This window comes from Hypanus sabinus, chromosome 30, assembly GCF_030144855.1.
Source record: "Hypanus sabinus isolate sHypSab1 chromosome 30, sHypSab1.hap1, whole genome shotgun sequence".
In the NCBI taxonomy this organism is placed as follows: domain Eukaryota; kingdom Metazoa; phylum Chordata; class Chondrichthyes; order Myliobatiformes; family Dasyatidae; genus Hypanus; species Hypanus sabinus.
The window spans coordinates 32457361-32481991 of NC_082735.1; the positions used below are offsets into that span (position 1 = coordinate 32457361).

Below are 24631 nucleotides of genomic sequence, written 5' to 3' on the forward strand. Positions count from 1 at the left end.
TTCTGTTTTTAAGTGTATTTACAGTTTTGGGGGTTTGAATGTCCTGATTTATATTCTCTATATTGTGTTGTGGTTGGTCTGGAGTTTTTTTTGTTGCGGGGCTTGGGGAGGATAATAATTTTAGATGTCTTCAATTTGGGTGCTTTCTCAATTATCTTTTTTGTATTATATTAGTATTTTATGTTTTTTTTTGCACTGTATTAATTTTCTTCATTTTGATTTGGGGTTTTTTTCTATCTGTAGCGATGTAGAAAATGCATTAAAAAAAAAAGAAAAGAAACAGCGCCTAGAGGTTTATAATAGTCAATCTGCACGTATCCTCTTTTTGAAAATATAACATCTACTGTTGTGTACATGCCTCAGCTCAGAAGCACAGACCCTACAACATAATCTGAAACAGCATATGTAATGTATTGCTTTTATGAAGCATTATCCACAATGGGAATAATTTGACATAGTGAATCTCAGCAATGTATAAACCATTGAAGGATCCACTATAATTGCAATCCAATGGCCCTTTGCTCCAAGTGCTTTTCCCTCTGGGCTCTGGAATGGGTTCTCATCAAGGCTGTTGTGTGATGTGCTTTAAAAGACTAAACATTTCACAGTCTTTGCCAGTTTGAAAAATAGTGGCGTATGTACGTGCAGCACTCTAGCTGCCAGCAAACTGAATTAAATTACCGAGTAACTACACTACATCTGTCCCAGAGACGTCTTCAATATGTTAAAGTCATAACAATTTATGATCTAGAAAGAGGTCATTCATTGCATGTAACTATTCTGAGATCACATCAGCTGGGATCATTTAGTATCTCATTAGAGGGAATGACAGATAATGGATGAATTCCTGCATGGTCTCATCAGTTGGTGAAATGTTGGGGTACACCACATTCTGATTTGGGCATTAGCCAATGAACAGCACTCTCTGAGTCAGAATATTCTGATTCAAATCCCAATCCTGAGACTTGAGCACAAAATAGTTCCTGTACAGTTCAACATTTCTTACCCTTTAATCCAACTCAATTAACGTTCGTGAATATCTCAGGGTACTAAGATAATTTAAAATACATAAAACCTAACCAGTACAAAAGAGACATTTACTTGCACTACATCATTTATCCTTCAGCCTTCTTCTAGTCAGCAAAACATTACTACAAATTAAATTGAAATTTAAAATTCAAGCAAGTTGCAGTGGCGATTATACCATTCCTCAAAGTTTTAATTCTCAGTAAGTATACAGTGTACACAGTTGTCAGAATTCACAATGGAACACCACTAATCATGTATTGCACTTAAAAGATATGATTATAATAATTAATATACAACTGCGTAATATTGATAGATTGTTTCTGTCAATGGTATAAATGTGAAGAAAGAACAAGAAATGCTTCCTTACGCAGAACATTACTCAAAAGTTCCACAGGGAATACAAGTGTCACGTACATCATATCAACTTTCATTGACAAAACTTTTCCCTCTAACTGACCATTAAAAAAAACAGTTCCACATTTTGTCCCTTATGGCGTAAGCTGAAAATGTGCAGTCACTAGGGAAAAGGTCTGATGTTTGTGGTTGTTATACTACGCCGATTTTCATCCAGAGGCTTTTCTTTTATACTGGAAAATGGTAGCAACAAATAGTACGTGTGTGTGTGTGTGTTCCCAGTGTCCCTCTTGATACAGTTAATTACTACACAATATATAAATCCGCTAATTCAAGTTGATCATCGTTATGTTGGGCAAAGTAGGAATCCTGAGAATGAGGAATGGATGTAATCGGTGGAATATAAACCATTGGCTTGGTTTGACGGCATCTGGATCCACACCTGATCATGCTCTCTGAGTTCCAGAACTGCACTCCCTGATGCTTGATCAAGGTATCCTTTCTTATATTCATCATACGTGTACATTGCAGGAACATTATTCTTGTACAGTGCCACCCAGATACTGGTTCCCTTTATATGCACGTGATAAGCAAAGTAGTAGACACCGGGAACTTGACACGTGAATAGCCCGGTTGCTGGATTGTAACCATGTTGTCCATTATACAAAATCCTATCAAACTTAATGGGAACCCCTGAAGGTGGAAATGACTTGGTAAGGATTGCAGTGAAAGCTGGAACTACGTGTGCAGAAATTTCTCCTCTTTCATATTTTGGCTTTCCGTTTACTGGTATTGAGGCACCATCCACACCACCATTTACTTGCAGGCTAGCAATACCTGTTGTTTCCCCATTAACGATGATCCCGGGTGGGCCCAGTGGGCCTGGAGGTCCAGGCAGGCCTTGAGCTCCCATCCTACCTGGAATACCAGGGTGTCCCATTGGGCCCATTGGTCCTGTAGTTCCTGGTACTCCTAATTTTCCTTCTCCTGGTAAGCCTGGAGGCCCTGATTCTCCTCTGGGACCAGGTAAACCCATTGGTCCTCTAGGTCCTGTAGCCCCCTGCATACCTGGAATTCCTGAAGAGCCTCTGGGCCCTGGTTGTCCATTTTGCCCTGGTTCACCTTTGGGTCCTATAGGACCTGCTAATCCTGGTATCCCAGGAGCCCCTGTATGTCCAAAGTCTCCTTTCGGACCAATTTTACCTGGTGCTCCTGGAAGTCCTGGTAAACCCCTTTCCCCAGGTATACCAGATTTTCCAGGTACACCACTATATCCCTGATCCCCTTGTCTTCCTTTTGGCCCTGGAGGCCCAGTAAGCCCAATTTTACCTTCAGGTCCTGGTAGACCATGCTTTCCCATTAAACCCTTGGATCCCATTGGCCCTGGATAACCTTGTTCACCCTTAAAACCTGGTTCACCACGTAAACCATTTACACCTGGTTCACCCTTGGGTCCTGGAGCACCTGGTGCACCAGGAGGCCCTCGCTGGCCTTTTATTCCATTCATTCCTAGTTTTTCATACCCTGGAACTCCAGGCAAACCCCTCGCACCTGGTGGTCCAGGCTCACCTTTATACCCTGCAGCTCCTGGCTTACCTGTTAATCCATCTTGACCTGGTTTTCCTATGCCGTCCAATCCTGGCTTCCCTGCAGGACCCTGAGGACCAGGACTGACAGAAGGCTTCCACAGGCCTTACCGGCAATACATTTCTAAGTACTCTCTAGAATTAAAAAAAAACTTTCCCTCTTGGATCCTATGCCCAAATTTTTAATCTTCCTGTGGCATTGAAATAATGAGATCAATTTTTAAATCTTGTGGACCTCTATCAAATCTCCTCTTATCTGTCTTCCTTATGAAGAGGACCACCCTATATTTTCCATTCTAACCATATAGCAATCAAGTTCAACGTACTTTTACTATGTTTCTAACCTGTGCCCCAGTGAATCCTAGAATCCCATATACTTCAACAACCACTCCCCCAGCATGTCTTTCCCCATTGAATAAACCATTAAACATGATTTTGTTTAGACCCTAGTGCCATGAAATATGCTGATAACACTATTTTGTAAAGTTATTTTTATATTCATTTTAACAGAACTTCAAAATTCATTTATGGTTTCATTGCCCACTACAAAATGCTGCCTTTGTTAATGCTTAATTCCTGATTTTAGCACAAGGTGTTTATAAATATATAGAACAGATATGAAGACAACACGGGACTTTCATTAATCCCATTGACATACTAACTTGCTGTTGCAAAACGTTTCACAAGTTTCCTGCCTGAATAGTATAGATATAATTTTACATGCAAACAAACTCAATGAACCTGCCTTTGACCTTAAAATTTTTAAAGGAATCGTAAGATGTACTAACTGTGGCAACTTCTATCCTCGTCACCAAAAATATGTGGTAACTTCTACTTTACAAAAGGACCACTCGACAATTTTATGGCCAAAAGAACATCTTTATCTGGGACGGCAAATGATATTTATAATACAGAGGCTTTCGGGTACCTCGTGCGGCATGGGTGGTGGAACTATATACAATGCACACCGGGAGTTAAAACCCCGCTGACCCCGGAACCTGCCTCCTGTTACCAACAGCTTCCCGATTAGTATTAACTTACTTTTAATAATACTCACATTATAACACTAACAAAATCTAACAATTCAAGAATCAAAGATTCAATGTACATTTATTATCAAGGTATGTATACAGAATACAAGTCTGAGATTTGTCCTCCCGCGGGCAGCCATGAAACAAAGAAACACCATGGAAACCCGTTCAAGAACATACCAAACAGCCAATGCTCGAAAAAAGAGAACAAATGGCAAATGCCAAGAAGCAAGCGGACAACAGGTAGAGTATCAAACATTCAACTAGGAGTCCAGCAGTATTCAGTTTAGCTCAGTTCTGCCCCCAACCGCTAGCTAATGCAGGTGGCAGGACCATTGTCCTGCAGGACCAACCGCCCCAGTCTGCATCGATTATCCCGGTCAAACCACTCAAAAATAACCAAAAAAAAGAGTAATTAGAATCCAGTAACACATGCAATATGAACCTCAAAGTCCCCCAGAGTAGGTCCATTGACTTGCCACAATGTGGACCAGTCCTGGCAGTGTGGATCCCAAGACCCCTACACGTTCCTCCAACAGCAGCGGGTGAGAGGGAGAGGAAGACTGGTCAAAAGCAGGGAGATGGAAACAGTCAAACGTGCACAAATTGGAGCTCATCTTGAACTTCTCTGTCCCTCATGCACTGGGCCCTCGGTCAACATGGAAGCACAAACGACCTTCCGAACGTCGCTTGCAACCCATCTCGAACAAACGGGTCTCCCACTGGATCATATGCTACGACCAGTCCTCCCCAGTGTCTTCTCTTTTCATCTCCTCTCGAACAAAAGCTCCAAGCTCAGCCTTAGAGTCCCTCACCAGAGAAACCTCCCCTTAACCAGACCATCCTAACTGGATGGCACACATTTCTCCTCGCTCTTATCTTCAGCATTAACCTGAACATAAGCTGCAAACAAGCAGCCCGCACAGAACAGCACAAAATGAAATACATACAGCATAATAGTAAAAACTATGAACCAGGGCATTACACAATATAGCTCAAAGGTAATTTGTTGCTAACAAAGAACTTTGTACAGGGGCCCAAAAATTTGACCTAATGACTGGAAAGCAATGCTTGAAAAGTTGAACATCAGTAAAAGAAGAACTAAATTAAGTAGTTTAAGTGCAATACCAGTTGAAATTAAATATGAAAAGTAACCCCTATAACTTTCTGAAACTAGCTTGCAGTGATCCATTGATTGCAATTCAAGTATCTGCCACAATGGGGCAGAGCTCAATTGCACAAAGCTCTTCAGCCACTGAAGAAATAAAGGGAAATTTCTGTCAAATCGCAGAAGTACAAATCTTATTGCATTAAATTATGTTCAAATTAGAGTGAAAACCCTACATTGATAAAGTGCCTTTCCCATCCTCAATATTATATTTTTATTTATTTATTTTGAGATTCAGCAGGTGATGCTGGGAATGAGAACCTTGGCGAGTTAAAAGCCAAAGTCAGAACCAGCTTTATGTTAGCCCCAGTGTGAGCCACTCGTTGAATTAGATCACCAACTTTTATTAAAAAAATGTACATGTAGGTGACCCGTTTGTCCAGTAGGAGTGGTAGAGGCAGGTTCGGTATTGTCATTTAAAGTAAAATTGGATAGGTATATGGACAGGAAAGGAATGGAGAGTTATGGGCTGAGTGTGGGCCAGTGGGACTAGGTGAGAGTAAGCATTTGGCACGGGCTAGAAGGGCCAAGATGGCTTGTTTCCGTGCTGTAGTTGTTATATGATTATAACTTTATTAACATTTTAATATCATTCAGTTTTAATGTAACTCACTTTTGTTCTAAATGCTGTTTGCTTACTTTTAATGTTTGCACAATTTGTTTTTTCCCTCAAACTGCACATTGGGTGTTTGTCTGGGTTTTCTTTTACGGGTTATTTTGGGTTCTTTGTTTCATGGCTGCCTGTAAGGAGACCAGTCTCAAGGCATACAGTGCATACTTTGAGGAGAAGTGTACATTGAACTAATTTCTAGTAGTTAGAACGATTAAGTACTTTTAATAATGTCTAAAATTATTTAATCTTTTTGAAATGTTTCTAAATGTCAGAGACATTAATAAACTGGATTTTTGGATTGTCTTCAGGAATGCAAGGCTAGGGGTGCAAGGAAGGGGGAAGGCAAATCCTTTTCTTACCGTTGTAAGATCCTACTGGTGCATTATCTATTAACACAAACAGAGCTGCTACTTTGAAAGGAAACTTAGCCAACAAGTAGGCTAAGTATTTCTAAGTGTGCAGTCTATATGACCTTGATGTGCTACTTGCATTAAGAGCAGGAAGCATATTATCTCTCAATGTGGACAGTACGGACGTGTTAGCTGCACATTGCAATGTTCATAACTTTCAATGAAAGGCATTCAGTTTAGCTCTCAGATACGTGGACCACCACATTCTCCTTCTGTCCTGCAGCTCATTCATTTATCCTGGGAGGACGGTGCAGTGTAACAATGTCCATTATGTCCAAGTTTGCAGATGAACTTGAATATAAAGTGTGTAATATTGTTGATGGGTGGCGGGGCAGAGATACGTCTCTACTATAGGAGGTGTAAGGTGCTCCTTCTCTCCGCTAGCCTGCAGGTCACCCTGGGCAAGGTGCAGCACCTGCTTAGCCCCCTGATCAGGGTCATGTGTAGCCATGGGAGCAGGTGGTGGATGGTCGTATAAGCAGCCGGCGTGTATCACAAGTAACGCACACAAAATGCTGGTGGAACGTAGCAGGCCAGGCAGCATCTATAGGAAGAAGTACAGACGACATTTTGGGTCGAGACCCTTCGTCAGACCTTTCATGAGTCCTGACGAAGAGTCTCGGCCCAAAACATCGACTGTACTTCTTCCTATAGATGCTGCCTGGCCTGCTGTGTTCCACCAGCATTTTGTGTGTGTTGCTTGAATTTCCGGCATCTGCAGATTTCCTTGTGTTTGCTTATCACAAATCCTGGTTATGCAACCACTGACACCAGCAGACAATCTGACATTGATCGTGGTTGGGGTTTGTAAAGACACTGCCCAAAAGAAGGCAATGGCAAAACGCTTCTGTAGAAAAACTTGCCAAGAACAATCATGGCCATGAGACCATAATCGCCTATGGCATACAACACAGCACTTAATGATGATGAAGAATGTCGTCTAGGTATCTAAGCTTATTGCCTGCATTGGTGCAGAGGCTTTACCTGAAAATGTGGTTGAACATTGGCAAATGAATGGGTGACCTCCTAAATGCCAGAAGAAGTTCCACTGGCACTGAGGAAGCCATTCACCTTTCTCTCCTGTGGCTCGACACGTTGGTTATAATTGGAATTCGCAGGAAAACTTTCTGCCGCATCAACTACGATCCAAATGAGTTCATAGTTTCTGGTGATCAATTTTTGCAGCAAAGTTATTTAAGGAATTGATGGTATGGTGCTGGAAACTGACTAGTACTGATTATAGCTAAAGACATCTGTAAACAACATCTATCTTGAAGCTACATGAATAAATTTACAGACATCTTTTGAAACTACTAGATAGTAGTTTACTCCACACAATTCAATGTGAGAACTACTTCCCGAATCTGATTTTGTGCCTACCGTAATACATTTTTTGATACAAATTTAATTTCTACATACGGGAATAGGATTTTTTTTGATAGAAATTGGTTATAAAGTTTTTAATTCTATATCCAGGATAAAATATTTAGTTACATAGGTTCTGTACTGCTTGGAATTATTATCACTTGGAACTATTCAAGCTAGATGCCAGAAAACTCCAACTCCATGAGAACACAGCAAGTGAAATAGGAAGCATAGTTATGGTTCAGAGAATTATTTATTTTATTTGACCTAGAGTTACAGTGTGGAATAGGCCCTACCAACCCTCCAGCCGCACCTCACAACCCTGATTTAACCCCAACCTAATCACAGGGCAATGTACAATGTACAACTACCTGGTATGCGTTTGGACTGTGGGAGGAAACCGGAGCACCCGGAGAGGATCTATACATTCCACAGGGAAGGCGTACAGAGACACCTTTCAGGGTTTGAACTCTGAACTCCAAACTCTAACGCCCAGGGTAATAGCATCGTGCTAACCGCCACGCAACCATAATGTGATCTTAATTCTCAGAGAGCGCGCCATAGAAACATAGGAAATAGGTGCAGGAGTAGGACATTTGGCCCTTCGAGCCTGCACCGCCGTTCAGTATGATCATGGCTGATCATCCAACTCAGAACCCTGTACCTGCTTTCTCTCCATACCCCCAATCCCTTTAGCCACAAGGGCCATGTCTAACTTCCTCTTAAATATAGCCAATGAAGCAGCCTCAACTGTTTCCTGTGGCACAGAATTTCACAGATTCACCACTCTCTGTGTGAAGAACTTTTTCCACATCTCGGTCCTAAAAAGCTTCCCCTTTATCCTTAAACTGTGACCCCTCGTTCTGGACTTCCCCAACATTGGAAACAATCTTCCTGCATCTAGCCTGTCTAATACCTTTAGAATTTTATACGTTTCAATAAGATCCCCCCTCAATCTTCTAAATTCCAGAGAGTATAAGCCTTGTTGATCCAGTCTTTCTTCATATGAAAGTCCTGTCATCCCAGGAATCAATCTGGTGAACCTTCTCTGTACTCCCTCTATGGCAAGAATGTCTTTCCTCAGATTAGGGGACCAAAACTGCACATAATATTCTCACCAAGGCCTTGTACAACTGCAGTAGAACCTCCCTGCTCCTGTACTTAAATCCTTTTGCTATGAATGCCAACATACCATTTACCTTTTTCACCGCCTGCTGTACCTGCATGCCCACCTTCAATGACTGGTGTACAATGACACCCAGGTCTCGTTGCATTTCCCCTTTTCCTAATAGGCCACCATTCAGATAATAATCTGTTCTCCTGTTCTTGCAACCAAAGTGGATAACCTCACATTTATCCACATTAAATTGCATCTACCATGAATTTGTCCACTCACCTAACCTATCCAAGTCACCCTGCATCCTCTTAGCATCCTCCTCACAGCTGGCACCACTGCCCAGCTTTGTGTCATCCGCAAACGTGGAAATGCTGCATTTAATTCCCTCGTCTAAATCATTAATCTATATTGTAAACAACTGGGGTCCCAGCACTGAGCTTTGCGGTACCCCACTAGTCACTGCCTGCCATTCTGAAAAGGTCCCATTTACTCCCACTCTTTGCTTCCTGTCTGCCAACCAATTCTCTATCCACATCAATACCATGTGCTTTAATTTTCCACACTAATCTCCTGTGTGGGACCTTGTCAAAAGCCTTTTGAAAATCTAAATATACCACATCCACTGGTTCTCCCCTATCCACTCTACTAGTTACATCTTCAAAAAATTCTGTAAGATTCGTCAGACATGATTTTCCTTTCACAAATCCATGCTGACTTTGTCCGATGATTTCACCTCTTTCCAAATGTGCTGTTATCACATCTTTGATAACCGACTCTAGCATTTTCCCACCACCGATGTCAGACTAACCAGTCTATAATTTCCCGGTTTCTCTCTCCCTCCTTTTTTAAAAAGTTGGGTTACATTAGCCACCCTCCAATCCTCAGGAACTAATCCAGAATCTAAGGAGTTTTGAAAAATTATCACTAATGCATCCACTATTTCTTGGGCTACTTCCTTAAGCACTCTGGGCTGCAGACCATCTGGCCCTGGGGATTTATCTGCCTTTAATCCCTTCAATTTACTGAACACCACTTCCCTACGAACATGTATTTCCCTCAGTTCCTCCATCTCACTAGACCCTCGGTCCCTTACTATTTCCGGAAGATTATTTATGTCCTCCTTAGTGAAGACAGAACCAAAGTAGTTATTCAATTGGTCTGCCATGTCTTTGTTCCCTATGATCAATTCTCCTGTTTCTGACTGTAAAGGACCTACATTTGTCTTGACCAATCTTTTTCTTTTCACATATCTATAAAAGCTTTTACAGTCGGTTTTTTTGTTCCCTGCCAGCTTTCACTCAGAACCTTTTTTCCCTTTCCTAATTAAGCCCTTTGTCCTCCTCTACTGGTCTCTGACAGTTTCTCCCAGTCCTCAGGTGTGCCGCTTTTTTTTTGCTAATTTATATGTTTCTTCTTTGGACTTGATACTATCCCTAATTTCCCTTGTCAGCCACGGGTGCACTACCTTCCCTGGTTTATTCTTTTGCCAAACTGGGATGAACAATTGTCAGTTCACCAGTAGTCTCTGAGAGTGCCCGTAGCGCAGGAAAGAAGGGAAAGTAAATTTTATTACTTTGTTTTATTCTTGCTGTAAAATGTTTAAAGATTTATGTATGACAAACTCTGTATTACCAACTAGTAGAAAATTGAGTCAAAAGTGTAGGTGATTAACAATTGGAAAACATTAGAGGTTGCTATGGACGTTCGTTATTTATGAGCCATCTTTGGCCGTCCGAGACATGTTTGAGGCTTTGGCTTTGTACAAAGGAAGAAACATAAATGAGATTTGTTGCCAATATGTCCGACCTTCCTAAAAATCTGGAGAGCTATGTCAGAGAAGGAAAGGTTCTCAGATCTGAATGCTGCTTGCATTTTCATTTAAAATACCGTGGTGAAATTTGGTTCAGAATAATTCCACTTTAATTGTGTCCTGAATACATATGGCACCAGCTGACTCAGCCGTACACAACCTTAACTCATAAATGATGAACAGGTTTATGGACGTTCGAGTGCCTTTTTTTCTGAGCTTTTATTTATTTAGTTTTTCATGAAATCTGCCTCCACCAGTCCAGAAATGCCACAGCTGGAGACCGATCACATCCTCAGCCCAGATCGCCAGCAGGCTTGCTCACCACGGCGTCTGACTGGCAACTGAAAATCGAACTTAACAGGCAATTAAAATTCCCTGACTTCATTGCATCATCATTATCCCTGAGGCCTGACACGGTCGTTCTGTCAGAAACCTCGGAGCAGGTGGTCATGGTAGAACTGACAGTTCCCTGGGAAGACTGGATTGAGGAGGTGTTTGAGCATAATACCAGGAGCTGGTAGAGCAGTGTCAGAGAGAGGGGTGGAGGGCACGATGCGAGCCTGTAGAGGTGGGGTGTGGAGGTTTCGCTGGCTGCTCACTCTGCAGAACCTGCTCTCTCCTCGGCATTTCTGGGGGCTGCAAAGAAAAGAGCCATCAGGACCGTCACAGAGGCTGCTGAGCGAGCCTCCAGGTGGCTGTGAATCAAGAGGTGTGACCCGTGAACCAGCGCTACTGGGAGACGCAAGCCAAGGCCTGATCAACCCTGGCTGGGTTGCCTGGACGAGCGTGTCTGATGTTGAAACACCCGATGACCCCAGGATACATCACTGATGCTGTGTCCCAGCACATCCTAGGATGTGCCTCAGCATCACGATCTCGCTCCAGTACTAATTGAAATTATAGTTTAAAATAGTGCAGGGATTTGAAAGTAATTTAGGGAAGCCAGTAATTGTTCAGTAGATGCTGAGATTTCATAGTACTGAGGCTTATTTAAGTAACCTGAAAAATCATAGAATCTCATCATTTAAACATACAATGAACTGTAAACCTGGGTTTTCTGCACTTTTGGAATTGCTGGAAAAACTTGAAAGCTATTTGAAATGAAACGTGATTGCTGAGAACTCGTATCCTTACTCCAAAATGTCCCATGAGTGAAGAAACCGTACTGCCAAATGGGATGGACGCCTCTCAGTTATGGTCCAAGTGGAATGCATTATTTATCTGTTGGTTCAATATTGATATAATTTTGGAGCTTGAAGTGGGTTTCCTCATCTAGGAGATCTCAGTGCTGGGAGAATGAGACAGTTCAACGACAAGGTTATTCCATTCCTTAACAGAATTTTTCCAACATTATTGAATACAAAATTTCCCCATCACTCACTTTTAAAAGCAAGTCCAATATTTCATGTTTCTATTTACATGTATTTTTTGGTGGTGTAGCTATGTCTCTACCAAAAGTAGCGTAAGACTTTCCTTCCCTCATCTACCTCACAGGATACCCTTGGGCAAGGCGTAGCACCTGCTTATCCCCCCAATCAGGGTCATGTGAAGCCGTGGGAGCAGGTGGTGGATGGTCGTATGAGCAGCTGGTACATATCACAAGTTCTGGTTATGTAACCACTGACGCCAGGCAGGCAATCTCTGAAGAGTATTGGTAATGGCTGAGGTCACCCATCTTGTAAAGACACCACACAGAAGAAGGCAATGGCAAACCACTTCTTTAGTAAACTACTTCTGAAGAACAGTCATGGTCAATACCATGATCACCCATGTCATACGATACGGCACATAATGAATGAATGAGCCTTTATATGAAAAGAAACATGCTAAGATTTTCCAAATGATCTAGAGCAGAATAATATTCCAGATACCGATGACAACTTCATCATTTAAGAACATTCTTAAACTCAGTTATACGAGGGGTGATAGATAAGTTCGTGGCTTAAGATAGAAGGAGTCAATAGAAAACCCAGCTCATTTACTTTTCAACATAGTCCCCTCCTACACGTACACACTTAGTCCAGCGGTCATGGAGCATACAGATCCCTTCTTCGTAGAAGTGGTCCACAGCAGGGGTGATTGATAAGTTTGTGGCCTAGTGTAGAAGGAGATGAGTTATACAGCTCTCGTTACATGCACATACAGTTCAATTCTTTGAGTGAAAATGTAGAAAGTTTGAAGTTAATAACATCTCCTTCTATCTTAGGCCACAAACTTATCAATCACCCCTACTGTGGACCACGACATCGACTTCTGCAAAGAAGGATCCGTATGCTCCACGACCGCTGGACTAAGTGTGCAAATGTAGGAAAAATAAATGTGCTAGGTTTTCTAAAATTGACTCCTTCTACCTTATCAATCACCCCTTGTATGATCCAAATTTTTGTTTAGTCTTTTTAATCTTTTCATTGTTCTGTATTGATTTGTTTTCTCTGTGAAATGGATTAGGGATAATTTTATGTTAATAGCGATCCAGGAATACTGCGTTTCACTCTCCATTTGTGAAACTATCTTCAATTGAGGTAAAAACATAACATGAGAATTGATTTCTGAAAGGCAAATTCCGTATCTAGATACATCAAGATATATGTACGGTGGATGTATGTCTCGATATCACACTTGGGCAGTTAATGGTTTGTGAGATTTGTTCGCTTTCGGCATTGAACTGAGACTCTTCTGCTTTGTTCACAACCGGAGTCAAAGAACCTCAGCGATAACCCAACTGTAACTTTTACACCATTTCCCACACTTTGTCCACAAAGATGTTAATTTTAACCATAAAAACATTGCATGAAACTTTTAAAAGAGTTACCTACAGAGGAATTAATGGAAGATCTGCACAGACATTTGTTGTTTCTCTCTAAACTTTATTTATCATGTCAAAGATGGATTAACACAAGCAGGTTTGAATTTTGAGGAATTTTGAAGGGCCTCAGCCTGAAATATTGACTGTTCATTCCCCTCCATAGATGCTGCCTGACCTTCTGAGTTCCTCCAGTATTTTGTGTGTACGTTGCTCAAGATTTCCAGCATCTGCGGAATCATCTGTGTCTCCAAAATGCCATTGGGAGTCCCGATAAATTGCCTCAATCCAAAACATTAATTTCCCTCCATAGATGGTGCCTGTCCTGCTGAGTTCCTCCTGCAGTTTGTGTGTGTTACTTTGGAATTCCAGCCTCTGCAGAATCTCGTGTTTATGAATTTTCTGGATTTAATTAACTTGCCTATCAATTTGACCCACTTTGCATTTTATTCCGATGGGAGGTGAACATCCCAAATATAATTTGTCAGGATTCATACTAAAGCAATATTACCAGATAGATCAGAAACGTTAGAAACAAGAACCTCTGGAGTATTCATTAAACAGACACTGAATTTTTATTTCTGCTGCTGTCTTGAAGGGCAGCAAAAATATCAAGGAGCTGCTTACTTCAGAAACACATGAACATAGTTTAGCAATAAGCAGCGCATATCTTGTCTCCAATCTTCATCAAACATTACAACTTTATTGATAGCTCAGGAACTTCAATTTAGTGGGAGAAATCCATTTTTCCCATTCCTTTCAATGGAACACAAATTGCTGTCAGGGTTGGCCCAATTGAATCCCAGGAGTGAAGTGAATTCAATTGTTGACAGGGAAAATATCCAAGATCGAAACATTCTATGAAATGTCTCCCTGGGTAGTAATCCAGCATTGAAGACCATGTTATTTAAAAGTGACCACTTGCATTCCACAGATTTCTTCCCCATGTGTCAAATTCAATATAACCATAAGGCATTTTATTATCTACCCATGGTTGCCCTGGCAACCTTTAATTCTGTTCTCAATCACATTTCATCTCAATCCCTATTAAGGGCCAAGTAAACACTTCCAAGAAGCAGCTATTTCTCATATATATTATTCTATAGAATATGTCTCTCCCAGACTTCATGCTTTGATTTTGAGATGGTTTTTGTCTGGATTGTCTCCTGTGATGCAAGATGTAATTTCAGTAGGAAGCAGTCAGCTAAGGACCCGTCTGGGAATGCCAGACCTTCTGCTGCCTTGTGCACAGAAAATAGGCCAACCACTGTAAAATTGTAATGATGCTAACTTTGGTTTGAACACTAAGTACCAGCATAGATATTTATCCAAGGTATTTTGTGATGTCTCAGACCAACTATAATGATGCCAACATTTATTTGGGCTCCAAGTACCAACACGGATATATATCCCAGGTATTTTGTGATGTCTCTAACAACCCTTTGTCTTGTACGCTAGACATATTATTCATGTGGAAAAACTTAGTCCAATCAACACTTTCATGGCTCGGTAAAATGGCAGCTCTGGTCCATGTCAAGAAATATAATTTAACCTATTATAAATTAAACGCTGATCTGGTTTCAAAAAGAAAAAAAAAGCCATCTCAATTTACTCGGCAGCTGTGCCACCTCCAAAAGAATTAATTCAGGTTTAGAATCTTGCTTTAGACAGAAACTCTCAGTTATGCCTTTGATATTCACATTTGGCTTCTGCGTCCGTGACCAGTTCCAGCACACTGCCCAGCTTGAGATGAATCGTTTGTGCTTTCAGTGTAGTATTAGTGGATGCTGCATTTCCTGACATGTTTTCTTTAGGATTAAAGCTTAAACTAAGACCCATGTACCTTTCATAGATAATATAAGATCCTGCATGCATAATTCGAATACCATGGTAAGGATGATTTCTCTAGGTGTTCTCACCAACAGTTATACTTAAGCTGATACTAAGACAGATGCACTGGCACATTGCTAATTATAAGAAAATGCCGAGTGCAAAATTGGATGTTGTGTTACATACATTTAAGAATCAGAATCTGGTTTAGTATTCCTGACTGTCACTTGGGGGTTGGCTTCCTAGCGGGTCGAAAGCCACTTCCGCCATGTAGCATGTGGCATGTTTAAAAGCTGTGGCAGCCCTTTCCCATTAGTTGTTTTGTGTGCCACAGCACCAGCGCCCAGTTTCAAGCACCTCAGAGGTATAATGCAGGAGGCTCGGACTCCTTCCAACGTCCCCAGGGCACACTTTACAGAACCACCATGGAAGTGACCAGGTACGCACTCTTAGCTAAGTATCGATTTGTTGAATACTTAGTTTTGTGGTTTATGTAACTTGGAGAACTCAGATGTTGGGTCAAATCTTTTACTGTTTGTAAATAAATGTTTAATATGCTTATTCATAATTGGTGTCTTCTGTCTCACTCAGCAAATCCGTTCCACATTACATTGACATACATTGTGAAATTTGTTGTTTTGCGGCAGCAGTACAGTGCAATACATAAAAATATACTGTAAATTACAATAAGGAATATATAGATACAGTACTGTGCAAGCATCTTAGGCACATGTAAAAAAATTCAGTAAAGTGAAGATGCATTCAAATATGATGAAATGAAAAGTTTCTAAATATCAAAGAATTACTAAGAAGAGCAGAAAACTGAAAGGATCTATATTATATCAATATTTGCTTTTCAAACATCATCAGTTCTCTTAGGTACATTGTCATGCACCTTTCTGAAATGCACTATAGAATACCAAGTCAAAGTTTAGTTGTTATTCAATCATAGATGAATACTCCTGAACACAGCCAAATGAAACAGCATTACTCCGAGCCAAGGTGCAAAACACAGTACCAACAGTCATACACAGCACAGAGCACGTATAACACATATAAGATATAAGTAAAATACAATTACACAAAAAACATAGTCTAATACCGAGTCCATGAACGCTGCAGCCGTCTGCAGTCGAACACAAAACCGCTTGTCATCTGCTGAGTGAACACCAGGGGCAGCACCAACACCAGCTTGGATGCCACGCCTCACCATCTTTCATGGAGGGCACTGACTCCAATGCCTCTCTCCTGGGCCACTGTAATCAGCTGACACTGCAACTTGAGACCTAGTCCTTACTACGACCAAGGCCATGCAGCTCCCCAGCCGCCTGCCCCAGCTGCCCGCCAACAAATCGGTGGAAAGGACTGGCACCACTCCACGTTAAAAGTGGCCAAGAAAAGCGACTAAAATGTTCACTTGCTATTAAACTGTCTTCACGCATCGACTCCTCTAGCGCAGGCAGCAGCACGACCCGCACCTTCAGTTTCTCCGTCAACGAGCAACTCACTGATGGGGTAAGACCTGCAGTACTTTAAGTTCTTAATGTCCAGAATGGTCTTACAAATGTAAAAAAATACATTTATAAAGGACAATAGAAGCATAGAAGCCGCTGCAAGATAACACATCGGCATCTTACCGACTCCTTGTATCTAGCAATAGAGAAAACTCTTAATCCTTTATTTTGCTGTCAGCTTGTTTGAAATTCCAGTCAAGCTAGCCAGACAAATTACAAGGCCCTCTGTGGCTACCTGGATCATGTCATGTAAACATTACACAACTCTATTCTGCAATGGCTAGGCAAAAAACTGTCAAACTTTTAGGCTGGAGAACTCTTTCAATGTTACAACAATATCACCAATGTTTTTCCATTAATTCAGATTGTAACTCAAATATTACCTACTGAAGTAATCCTTCAATCCTGTACCACTTCTGTGAAGGCAACACTTTCGCCTACAGGGTCTACCAGATCAGTAAGTGAGCTGGGCCTCAGAACCCATTGCTCTTATAAAAATAGGTTTCATTCACTCTCTCTCTGCAGATCCCCACCACCCAGGTCATAGTCTCAACCATCAGGCTCTTGAACCAAAGGGGAGAACTTCACTCAACTTCACTTGCCCCATTATTGAAATGTTCCCACAATCTATGGACGCAAGTTCAGGGACTTTTCATCTCAAGTTCTCAATACTTATTGCTAATTATTTATATTTGCATTTCTACAGTTTATTGTCTTCTGCACTCTGGTTGAATGCCCTAGTTGGGAAGTCTTTCATTGGTACTGTTATAGTTACTAATCTATAGATTTGTTGAGTATGTCCACATGAAAATGAATCTCAAGGTTGTATATGGTGACATATATGTACTTTAATAATAAAACTTACTTTAAACTTTTTATGAAGAGTTCAATGCCTGTGTATTCTGAATATAATTTCTCACCTTGGGTATGTTGTTGGAAGAACATTTCCATCCCTTCAATGTGGGCAGCAGTAAATGACTCACAGGCTTGATGTACAGCTCAAGCCAGACAGAACAGCTGCCTTTATTATTATTTTTCCTGATAAACCATAAAACTTCTGCACTATCTCATGTAATACTCCTGAAGTCAAGTCTTTTAGAGTCTTAGAACACTACAGCACAGAAACTTGCCCTTCGGCACTTCTAGTCCATGCCAAACCATTTAAACTGCATAGGCCCATTGAACTGTACCTGGACCACTACCCTCCATACCCCTCCCAACCGCATAGCTATCCAAATTTCTCTTAAATGTTGAAGTTGACCCTGCATTCACCACTGGGCTGGCAGCTCATTCCATACTCTCACTGCCCTCTGAGTGAAGAAGTTCCCCCTATGCTGCCCTTAACCTTTCACCTTTAACCCATGGCCTCCAGTTCTAGTATCACCCAACCTCAGTGGAAAAAGCCTGCTTTGCATTTACCCTGTCTATACTCCTCGTAATTTTGTATAACTCTGTCAAATCTCCCCTCTATCTTCTATGTTCCAGGGAATAAAGTCCTAACCTATTCAAACTTCCCATATAACTCAGGTCTTCAAGTGCCAGCAATCCTTGTAAATTTTCTCTGGACACTTTCAACATTAGTAAATCTTTCCTGTAGGTAGGTGACCAAAACTGCACACAATACTCCAAATTAGACCTCACCAATGTCTTGTACAACTGCAACGTAACATCCCATCTCTTGTACTCAATACATTGATTTACAAAGGCCAATGTACCAAAAGCTTTCTTTACAACCATATCTACCTGTGACACCACTTTCAAGGAATTTCAAGTCGACAGTAGTTCAAATAACCATGCTGTATAACTGTGACGTGCAGAAGAGCATCTCTGAATGCATAACATGTCAAACCTTGAAGTGGATCAGCTGCAGCAGCAGAAGATCATGAACGTACACTTACTGGCCCCTTTATTAGGTTCAGGAGGTATCCAATAAAGTGGCCACTGAGTGTATATTTAAGCCAGTCCACAGGAGTAGATTTTTCGCCTGCCCAATGCAAGTTTTTTTAGGATTAACCATTCATTGTTGAAACGATGGTTTTCATTTCCATTATGACATTGAAACTGCAGCACTTTCTGTACTAAGTTCCGTGCTTTTCTTCCTAACCTTTTTTTAATGCCACGGACCACCAGCATTAACTGAGGGGTCCGTGAACCCTTTCTTAGAGGACATGAGTCAGAAGTTCACGTCTATTCCTTGTTTCTATCATGTCCTTAGCCAAACTTAATAAAAGTCAAATTTAGTTTTATTGTCCTAAATTCCACAAGTGGTATACACACCATAGAGAATGCACAATGGAAACAAGTTTGCCTTCCAGTCGACTGGTTTATTTGTTTTACGTCTTGTAGGGTAAAATTGTGTTTTTCTCTGATTCCTAGCCAACTTATTTGACTTCCTTTTTAATTGGATTACAATATTAGTATGGGTAAACGTCTGTGAAGGGAATTATCTAAATCTCATTGAGAACTACTCACTTATACAGTGAAGGTACCCTAAAAAGCTTTGAAATTAAATCTGACGTTCCGTCTGATTATGTCACATCATCAAGAACCCCCATCATCCAGACCATGCTCTCTTCTCAGATCAGGCAGAAGGTAAGGGATCTTTAGGTCATGCATCATCAGGTTCAGGGACAGCTGTCACCCTACAACCATCAGGTCCTGAACCAGAGATAAAACCACACTCACTCCTCTCAACGTTTCCTATGAAACCTGTCTTAAGCCGAAATGGCATAAAGTGAAGAACCATTAATTTATCTGGGAAAAAATTTCCATAGAAGCGAAAATCCTCTTTGTGATGCAAAAGCAGTTTACTAATGTAGGTCTTCTGTAAAAGTGAGGTGGTGTAAAGTGAACATTTGTTAAACAGGGGACACCTGTACATGCTTTGATAATAAATTCACTTCGAACTTTGAGAAGTTCTTCAAAGAAGGAAACTTGTTGGCCTTGTCCAGAGAGACTCGTATGTGTTTGTCTCTAAGTGCTCCCTAAGATCGTCAGTCAAGTCAGTCAGTGGGAAGGAGCCCGTGTTCATAAACAACCAATGCAATCAAAAAGCATGAGGTGATAATTGGTGTAGGCCAAGGATCCCCTAAGCAAGAGGTCCATGGACCCCAGTTTAGAAACCCCTGGTAAACATTTCTCAGTAGTTCTCCATAAGACAATAAGATATAGGTACAGAATTAGGTCATATGGCCTATCGAATCTGCTCCGCCTTTTAATCATGGCTGATCCATTTCTCTCAGCCCCAATCCCTCGCTCCTCCCCGTATCCCCTCATGCCCTGAATAAACACAAATCTATCAATCTCTGCCTTAAACATCCATAAAGACTTGGCCTTCACATCCTACCATTAGATACTAAATAAAGTTTGGAATCACAACAACCAAAGTTAACCATAACACGATTTGAGAACAAGAAGCATATTTCATTTTCCTAAACCACTTGCAATAAAAATGTAACAGATTTGTACAACTAAAATAAAGCTGTTGATTATTTTCTTGTAACTATGGCAGAATGGCAAACACTTCGTTTCATAAATAGTAACAGCAAAGAAAAACATCTTGTACGTCCCTTGCAAGTTCTTAAATGGAGAGACATCTCCGATGTAAACAGACAAGCCACTTGGAGACTTACTGAGAGTCACCTCCGAAGTTAAAACAGAAGCAAAAGTTGTCTCATAAGTTAGGTTTGACTGTTTTTGTTGCTGATACTGCACAACAAGATTTGTCACACATCCACCCAATGTTGAACAGCTCTGAAGTTGTTTCTCGGGTCTGAGCACCGTTGAAGTGAGTTAACAACGTGAAGCAAAGGCTCGTCTACTACACCCAACACACACTCAAGTGCTCACTGTGGGGAGACTTGGCACGGATGACTTTATTTGAGTCATTATCTCCATCTTATAAAATCCCAAATATGAAAACGCAGACTATTTAAAAATATTAAACACCAGAGATTCTGCAGAGGCTGGAAATCCAAAGCAACACACACAAAAAAAAAATGCTGGAGGAAATCAGCAGGCCAGACAGCACCCATAAAAAGAGTAAACAGTCAACATTTTGAGCTGAGACCCTTCATCGGGACTGGAAAGGAAGGGGAAAGAAAACAGAACAAAAAGGTGAGAAAGAGGGACAGGAGGATGTCTGGAAGGTGATAGGTGAAGTTGGGTGGGTAGGAAAGGCTGGAAAGGAAGGGATCTGATAGGAGAGGGGATTGGACCATAGGAGAAACAGAAAGAGAAGGGGATGCTGGAGGAGGTGATAGGAAGGTTATTTAAAAGTATTTAAACTTGAGTTCTATTTTTATAGATTTTTATATAGTTCATTAAAATGTCACTTCAGTGCAAACAAAGTATAAATCTCAAGGGTAACTGAAGACCAAATGAATTTTAATACACTTTAATCATTTTAATACAAAGATGTAGCTGGGTCTGGAAGACCTGAGTTAGAAGGAAAGACTGAATAGGTTAAGACCTTATTCCTTGGAACGTAGAAGATTGAGAGGAGATTTGATGGAGGTGTACAAAATAAGGGGTATAGACAGGGCAAATGCAAGCAGGCTTTTTCCACTGAGGTTGGATGGCAATGCAATCAGAGGTTATGGGTTAAGGGTGAAAGGTGCAAAATTTAAGAGGAACATGAGGGAAACTTCTTCACTCAGAGGGTCGTGAGAGTGTGGAATGAGTTGCCAGCACAAGTGATGCATGAGAGCTCAATTTCAATGTTTAAGAGAAGTTTGGATAGGTACCTGGATGGTAGGGGTACAGAGGGCTATGGTCCCGGTGCAGGTCGATGGGAGTAGGCAGTTTAAATGGTTCAGCATGGACTAGTTAGGCTGAAAGGCCTGTTTCTGTGCTGTACTTTCCTATGACTCTATGTCTCTAAAACTCTATTGACTTTGCAAGGAAGTGTGAAGTTGAAAGCATTTGCTAAATCCTCTGAATGCTTACAAAAAGAAACACCCCGCACGAACGGAATAATCAGGTTTAAGAATTCCTTAACCAAGATCCTAAACAGATGCAGATCAAGACTAACGTTTAGTTGATGTTCAGAGAGGTTGATTTGGCTTTTATGGGCAAAGCCATTCAGCCACATCATTTACTGGTATCTGAACTTCACTCTGCTCACTAAAGATGATTTCCAACATCGTTAGCGTAACAGCTATCAGAAACTACCTACTTGCCTTCGCCATTGACTATCATCTATCCCAGGGGTTCCCAACCTCTTTTACGCTACGGACGCCTACCATTAACCGAGAAGTCTGTGGACCCCAGGTTGGGAACCTCTGATCTATCTACCTCATCGATGTAAGAGTCAGTAGTTCCCCCACTGGGCTACGAGCCATCTCTGAACCCACAAAACCGGACTAGAAAAGAGCCATCCTCAATCCCAAGGAACTGCCTATGAAAAAGAAGACAACTTGGGGTGACACAATGTATTTAGGGTCAACGCAAGACAGTACACTCAGTTAAACACTAACTACTTCAACCATGTGCAAACTAATGATGTATTTACTTGTGACATTAACTTCCTTCCTTTTATATTCTGTGCCCTAGCTAATGAAAGCAAATATACATTTAATGTCATCTTATCCTTTTTTAAACCTTTGCTTCTGTTTATCATTGCACTTTTCTTGAGTGCTGCCTAGGATCCCACCCTTTGTTGTGTATACTCTAACATTATTTGTCCTCCAGAAATACATTGCCTCCCAGTTCTCGAATAAATTCCGTCTGCCACTTCTCTGCCCAGCTTACCAATACTGTTCTGTAGCTGAGCACTACCCTCCTCGTTATCAGCTACGTTAGCAGGCTTACAAATCATGTCTCCTACATCTAGATAGTTAGATGTGCAGGCAGTGAGTCTCCAGCGCAGATCCCAGTAGTACGCTACTGGGCACTGGCTTTCGCTCACAAATCTGTTCCTTGACCACCAAACAAAATCAGATCTTATTTACCAAGTTGCCCTCCATCCCACAGGGCATTTTGGATCTGCCTTCTATGTGGGATCTTGTTCAATATTTACTGAAGTCCAAGTAACTTATATCAGCTACACCAGCCTCATAGCAAGCCACTTACTCCTAGATATTAAATGGCCCTTCTACATCTGCAAGTTACCAATCTTTCATTTAGATACATACACCTCAAATTAATTAAGATTTGATACCTTCAAGTGTGGGGCTTCGACAATGTTGCCTTACTGATGTTTGGCAGGCAACCAAGAAAATAACATCTGGATGTCCTGTTAAAGATTCGAAGATTCAAAATACATTTATTATCAAAGTATGTATGCAGTATACAACCCTGAAATTTGTCTTCCCACAGGCAGCCAGTAAACAAAGAAACACCATGAAACACACTCAAAGAAAACATCCAATACCCAACCCAAGATGGCAGCTTAACGTACAACATCACACGAAACAACTTTAAAACCCTAGGTTAACAATACCAACTGAACTCGGACTATGTCAAAAACGACTACAATCAAGGACTGTGATATTTTCACCCAAAGACGCGGCTCCCAAAAACTGAAAATTAACACTCCACCGACAGAGCAAGCCGAGGAAGCTACTAGTAACATGGCGGAGCTAACGGCGGTGCTAGCTGAACTAAAGTTACTTCGTTCTGAGTTTGGATCCAATCTGGTCAGTATAGGTGACCGCCTGGGTAAGATGGCCAGCTCCGTCGCTGCCTTGGAAAACAATCGTATCTGAGATTGTTGGAGTAAAGGTACCTCACCAAGCAAAAATCTGTGTACTAGGTATATATCCAAAGAACTTTACTGTTAGTTCAAAACAGTCAACTTTAGTTGACTTTGGACTCCTGCAGGCCAGGAGGATGATAGCTTTATCTCGGAGAAAAATGGATATACCTTTGATACATGTATGGGGGAAGGAGATGGCACCTTGTATTGTATTGGAGAGACTGACTTACATAAACAGAGGAAGGGCAGGAGAATTTGAAGATGTGTGGAAATCTTTATTGGAGTTTCGTGGACGTCAAGGTGCACTGTCATTTTGAAATAGCTGTGTGTTGTTGAGTGCTTCTACGGTTTTATTTTCTGATGAGTTTATATTTTATTTCATTGTTAAATATGTGAAGTATGTGAAATGTTATATTTCTTTTCCTTTGGTGATTGTGAAAATCATGAGGACATGTTTCACTACTCAGTTTAATTATTACTGTTTATTAGTATATATGAAATATACGTAAAATTGTATAAAATGTATAATATATGTATAATAATATGTATATATATATGTATAATAATATGTATATATTGTATAATATACGTAAAAACAATACCCAACCCAAGAACAAATCGTGCAAACAGTACAAAACAAGCAACTATAAACATGAAACCACAGAGTCCTGGAAACAGTCTGGGAGTGTCCAGGTTAGATCAGTTCAGTTCAATTTATCACTGTGCCATTTATTGACTGCAGGTCGCAGAGCCAGTCCGCCCTGATCAAAATCACACAAAGCTGTAACCAGAAACCAGAAACACATCATAACACGGGCCACAGAGTCTCCTAAAAGCAAGTCTAACCCACAAACCGCGCTGATCAAACCTTACCCAAGGCCCAAGACTCCTAGTATTTTGCCATGCGTTATCAGTTTCTGGGCACCAGATGGCTGGAGGAAGACTGGTATTTCAGCTTTAGTTCCTGGGCAGGAAGCTCTGCACAATTGTCCTCATGTTCTGATACTGGATATTAGGTGTGAGTCAATACATGGGTAAAAGTTGTTAACCTACTGCAACTATATGGAAAATCAAATAACGATAGATGAAAGCTGCGAAAGCTATAAAGAACAAGGCGAGGACATGGTAACACTGCTTCTCTGCCACCATTCACAGCAAAACAAAAGGACTGTAGGCCAAATGTTAAGCAGAAATTATATTAATTGGAAATGTTTCAGTGACTTTGATGCTGGTAGCTAGCCTCCCTTACAAATCTGGCCAAGCGCCTAGGGTCAGTTAATCACCACTGACAGTTTCTACTGCTG

General features: G+C 41.0%; 1 protein-coding gene across 1 annotated transcript; it reads right to left on the bottom strand.

Moving 5' to 3' along the window:
- Positions 1-1497: 1497 nt before the first annotated feature.
- On the bottom strand, positions 1498-22448 carry LOC132383337 (collagen alpha-2(VIII) chain-like). The gene is made up of 2 exons (XM_059954239.1): positions 22382-22448; positions 1498-3075 (listed from the first exon to the last, which is right to left on the bottom strand). Exons 1-2 carry the CDS (start codon positions 22446-22448, stop codon positions 1730-1732), a joined length of 1413 nt encoding a protein of 470 aa, XP_059810222.1. The 3' UTR covers positions 1498-1729.
- Positions 22449-24631: the final 2183 nt, after the last annotated feature.

Coding starts and splice junctions, on each gene's coding strand:
- LOC132383337 (XM_059954239.1), bottom strand. CDS start 22,448: ATGATTTGTAAGCCTGCTAACGTAGCTGATAACGAGGAGGGTAGTGCT. Junction 3,076..22,381: donor TCAGCTACAGAACAGTATTG/GTAAGCTGGGCA, acceptor ATTGCCGGTAAG/GCCTGTGGAAGCCTTCTGTC.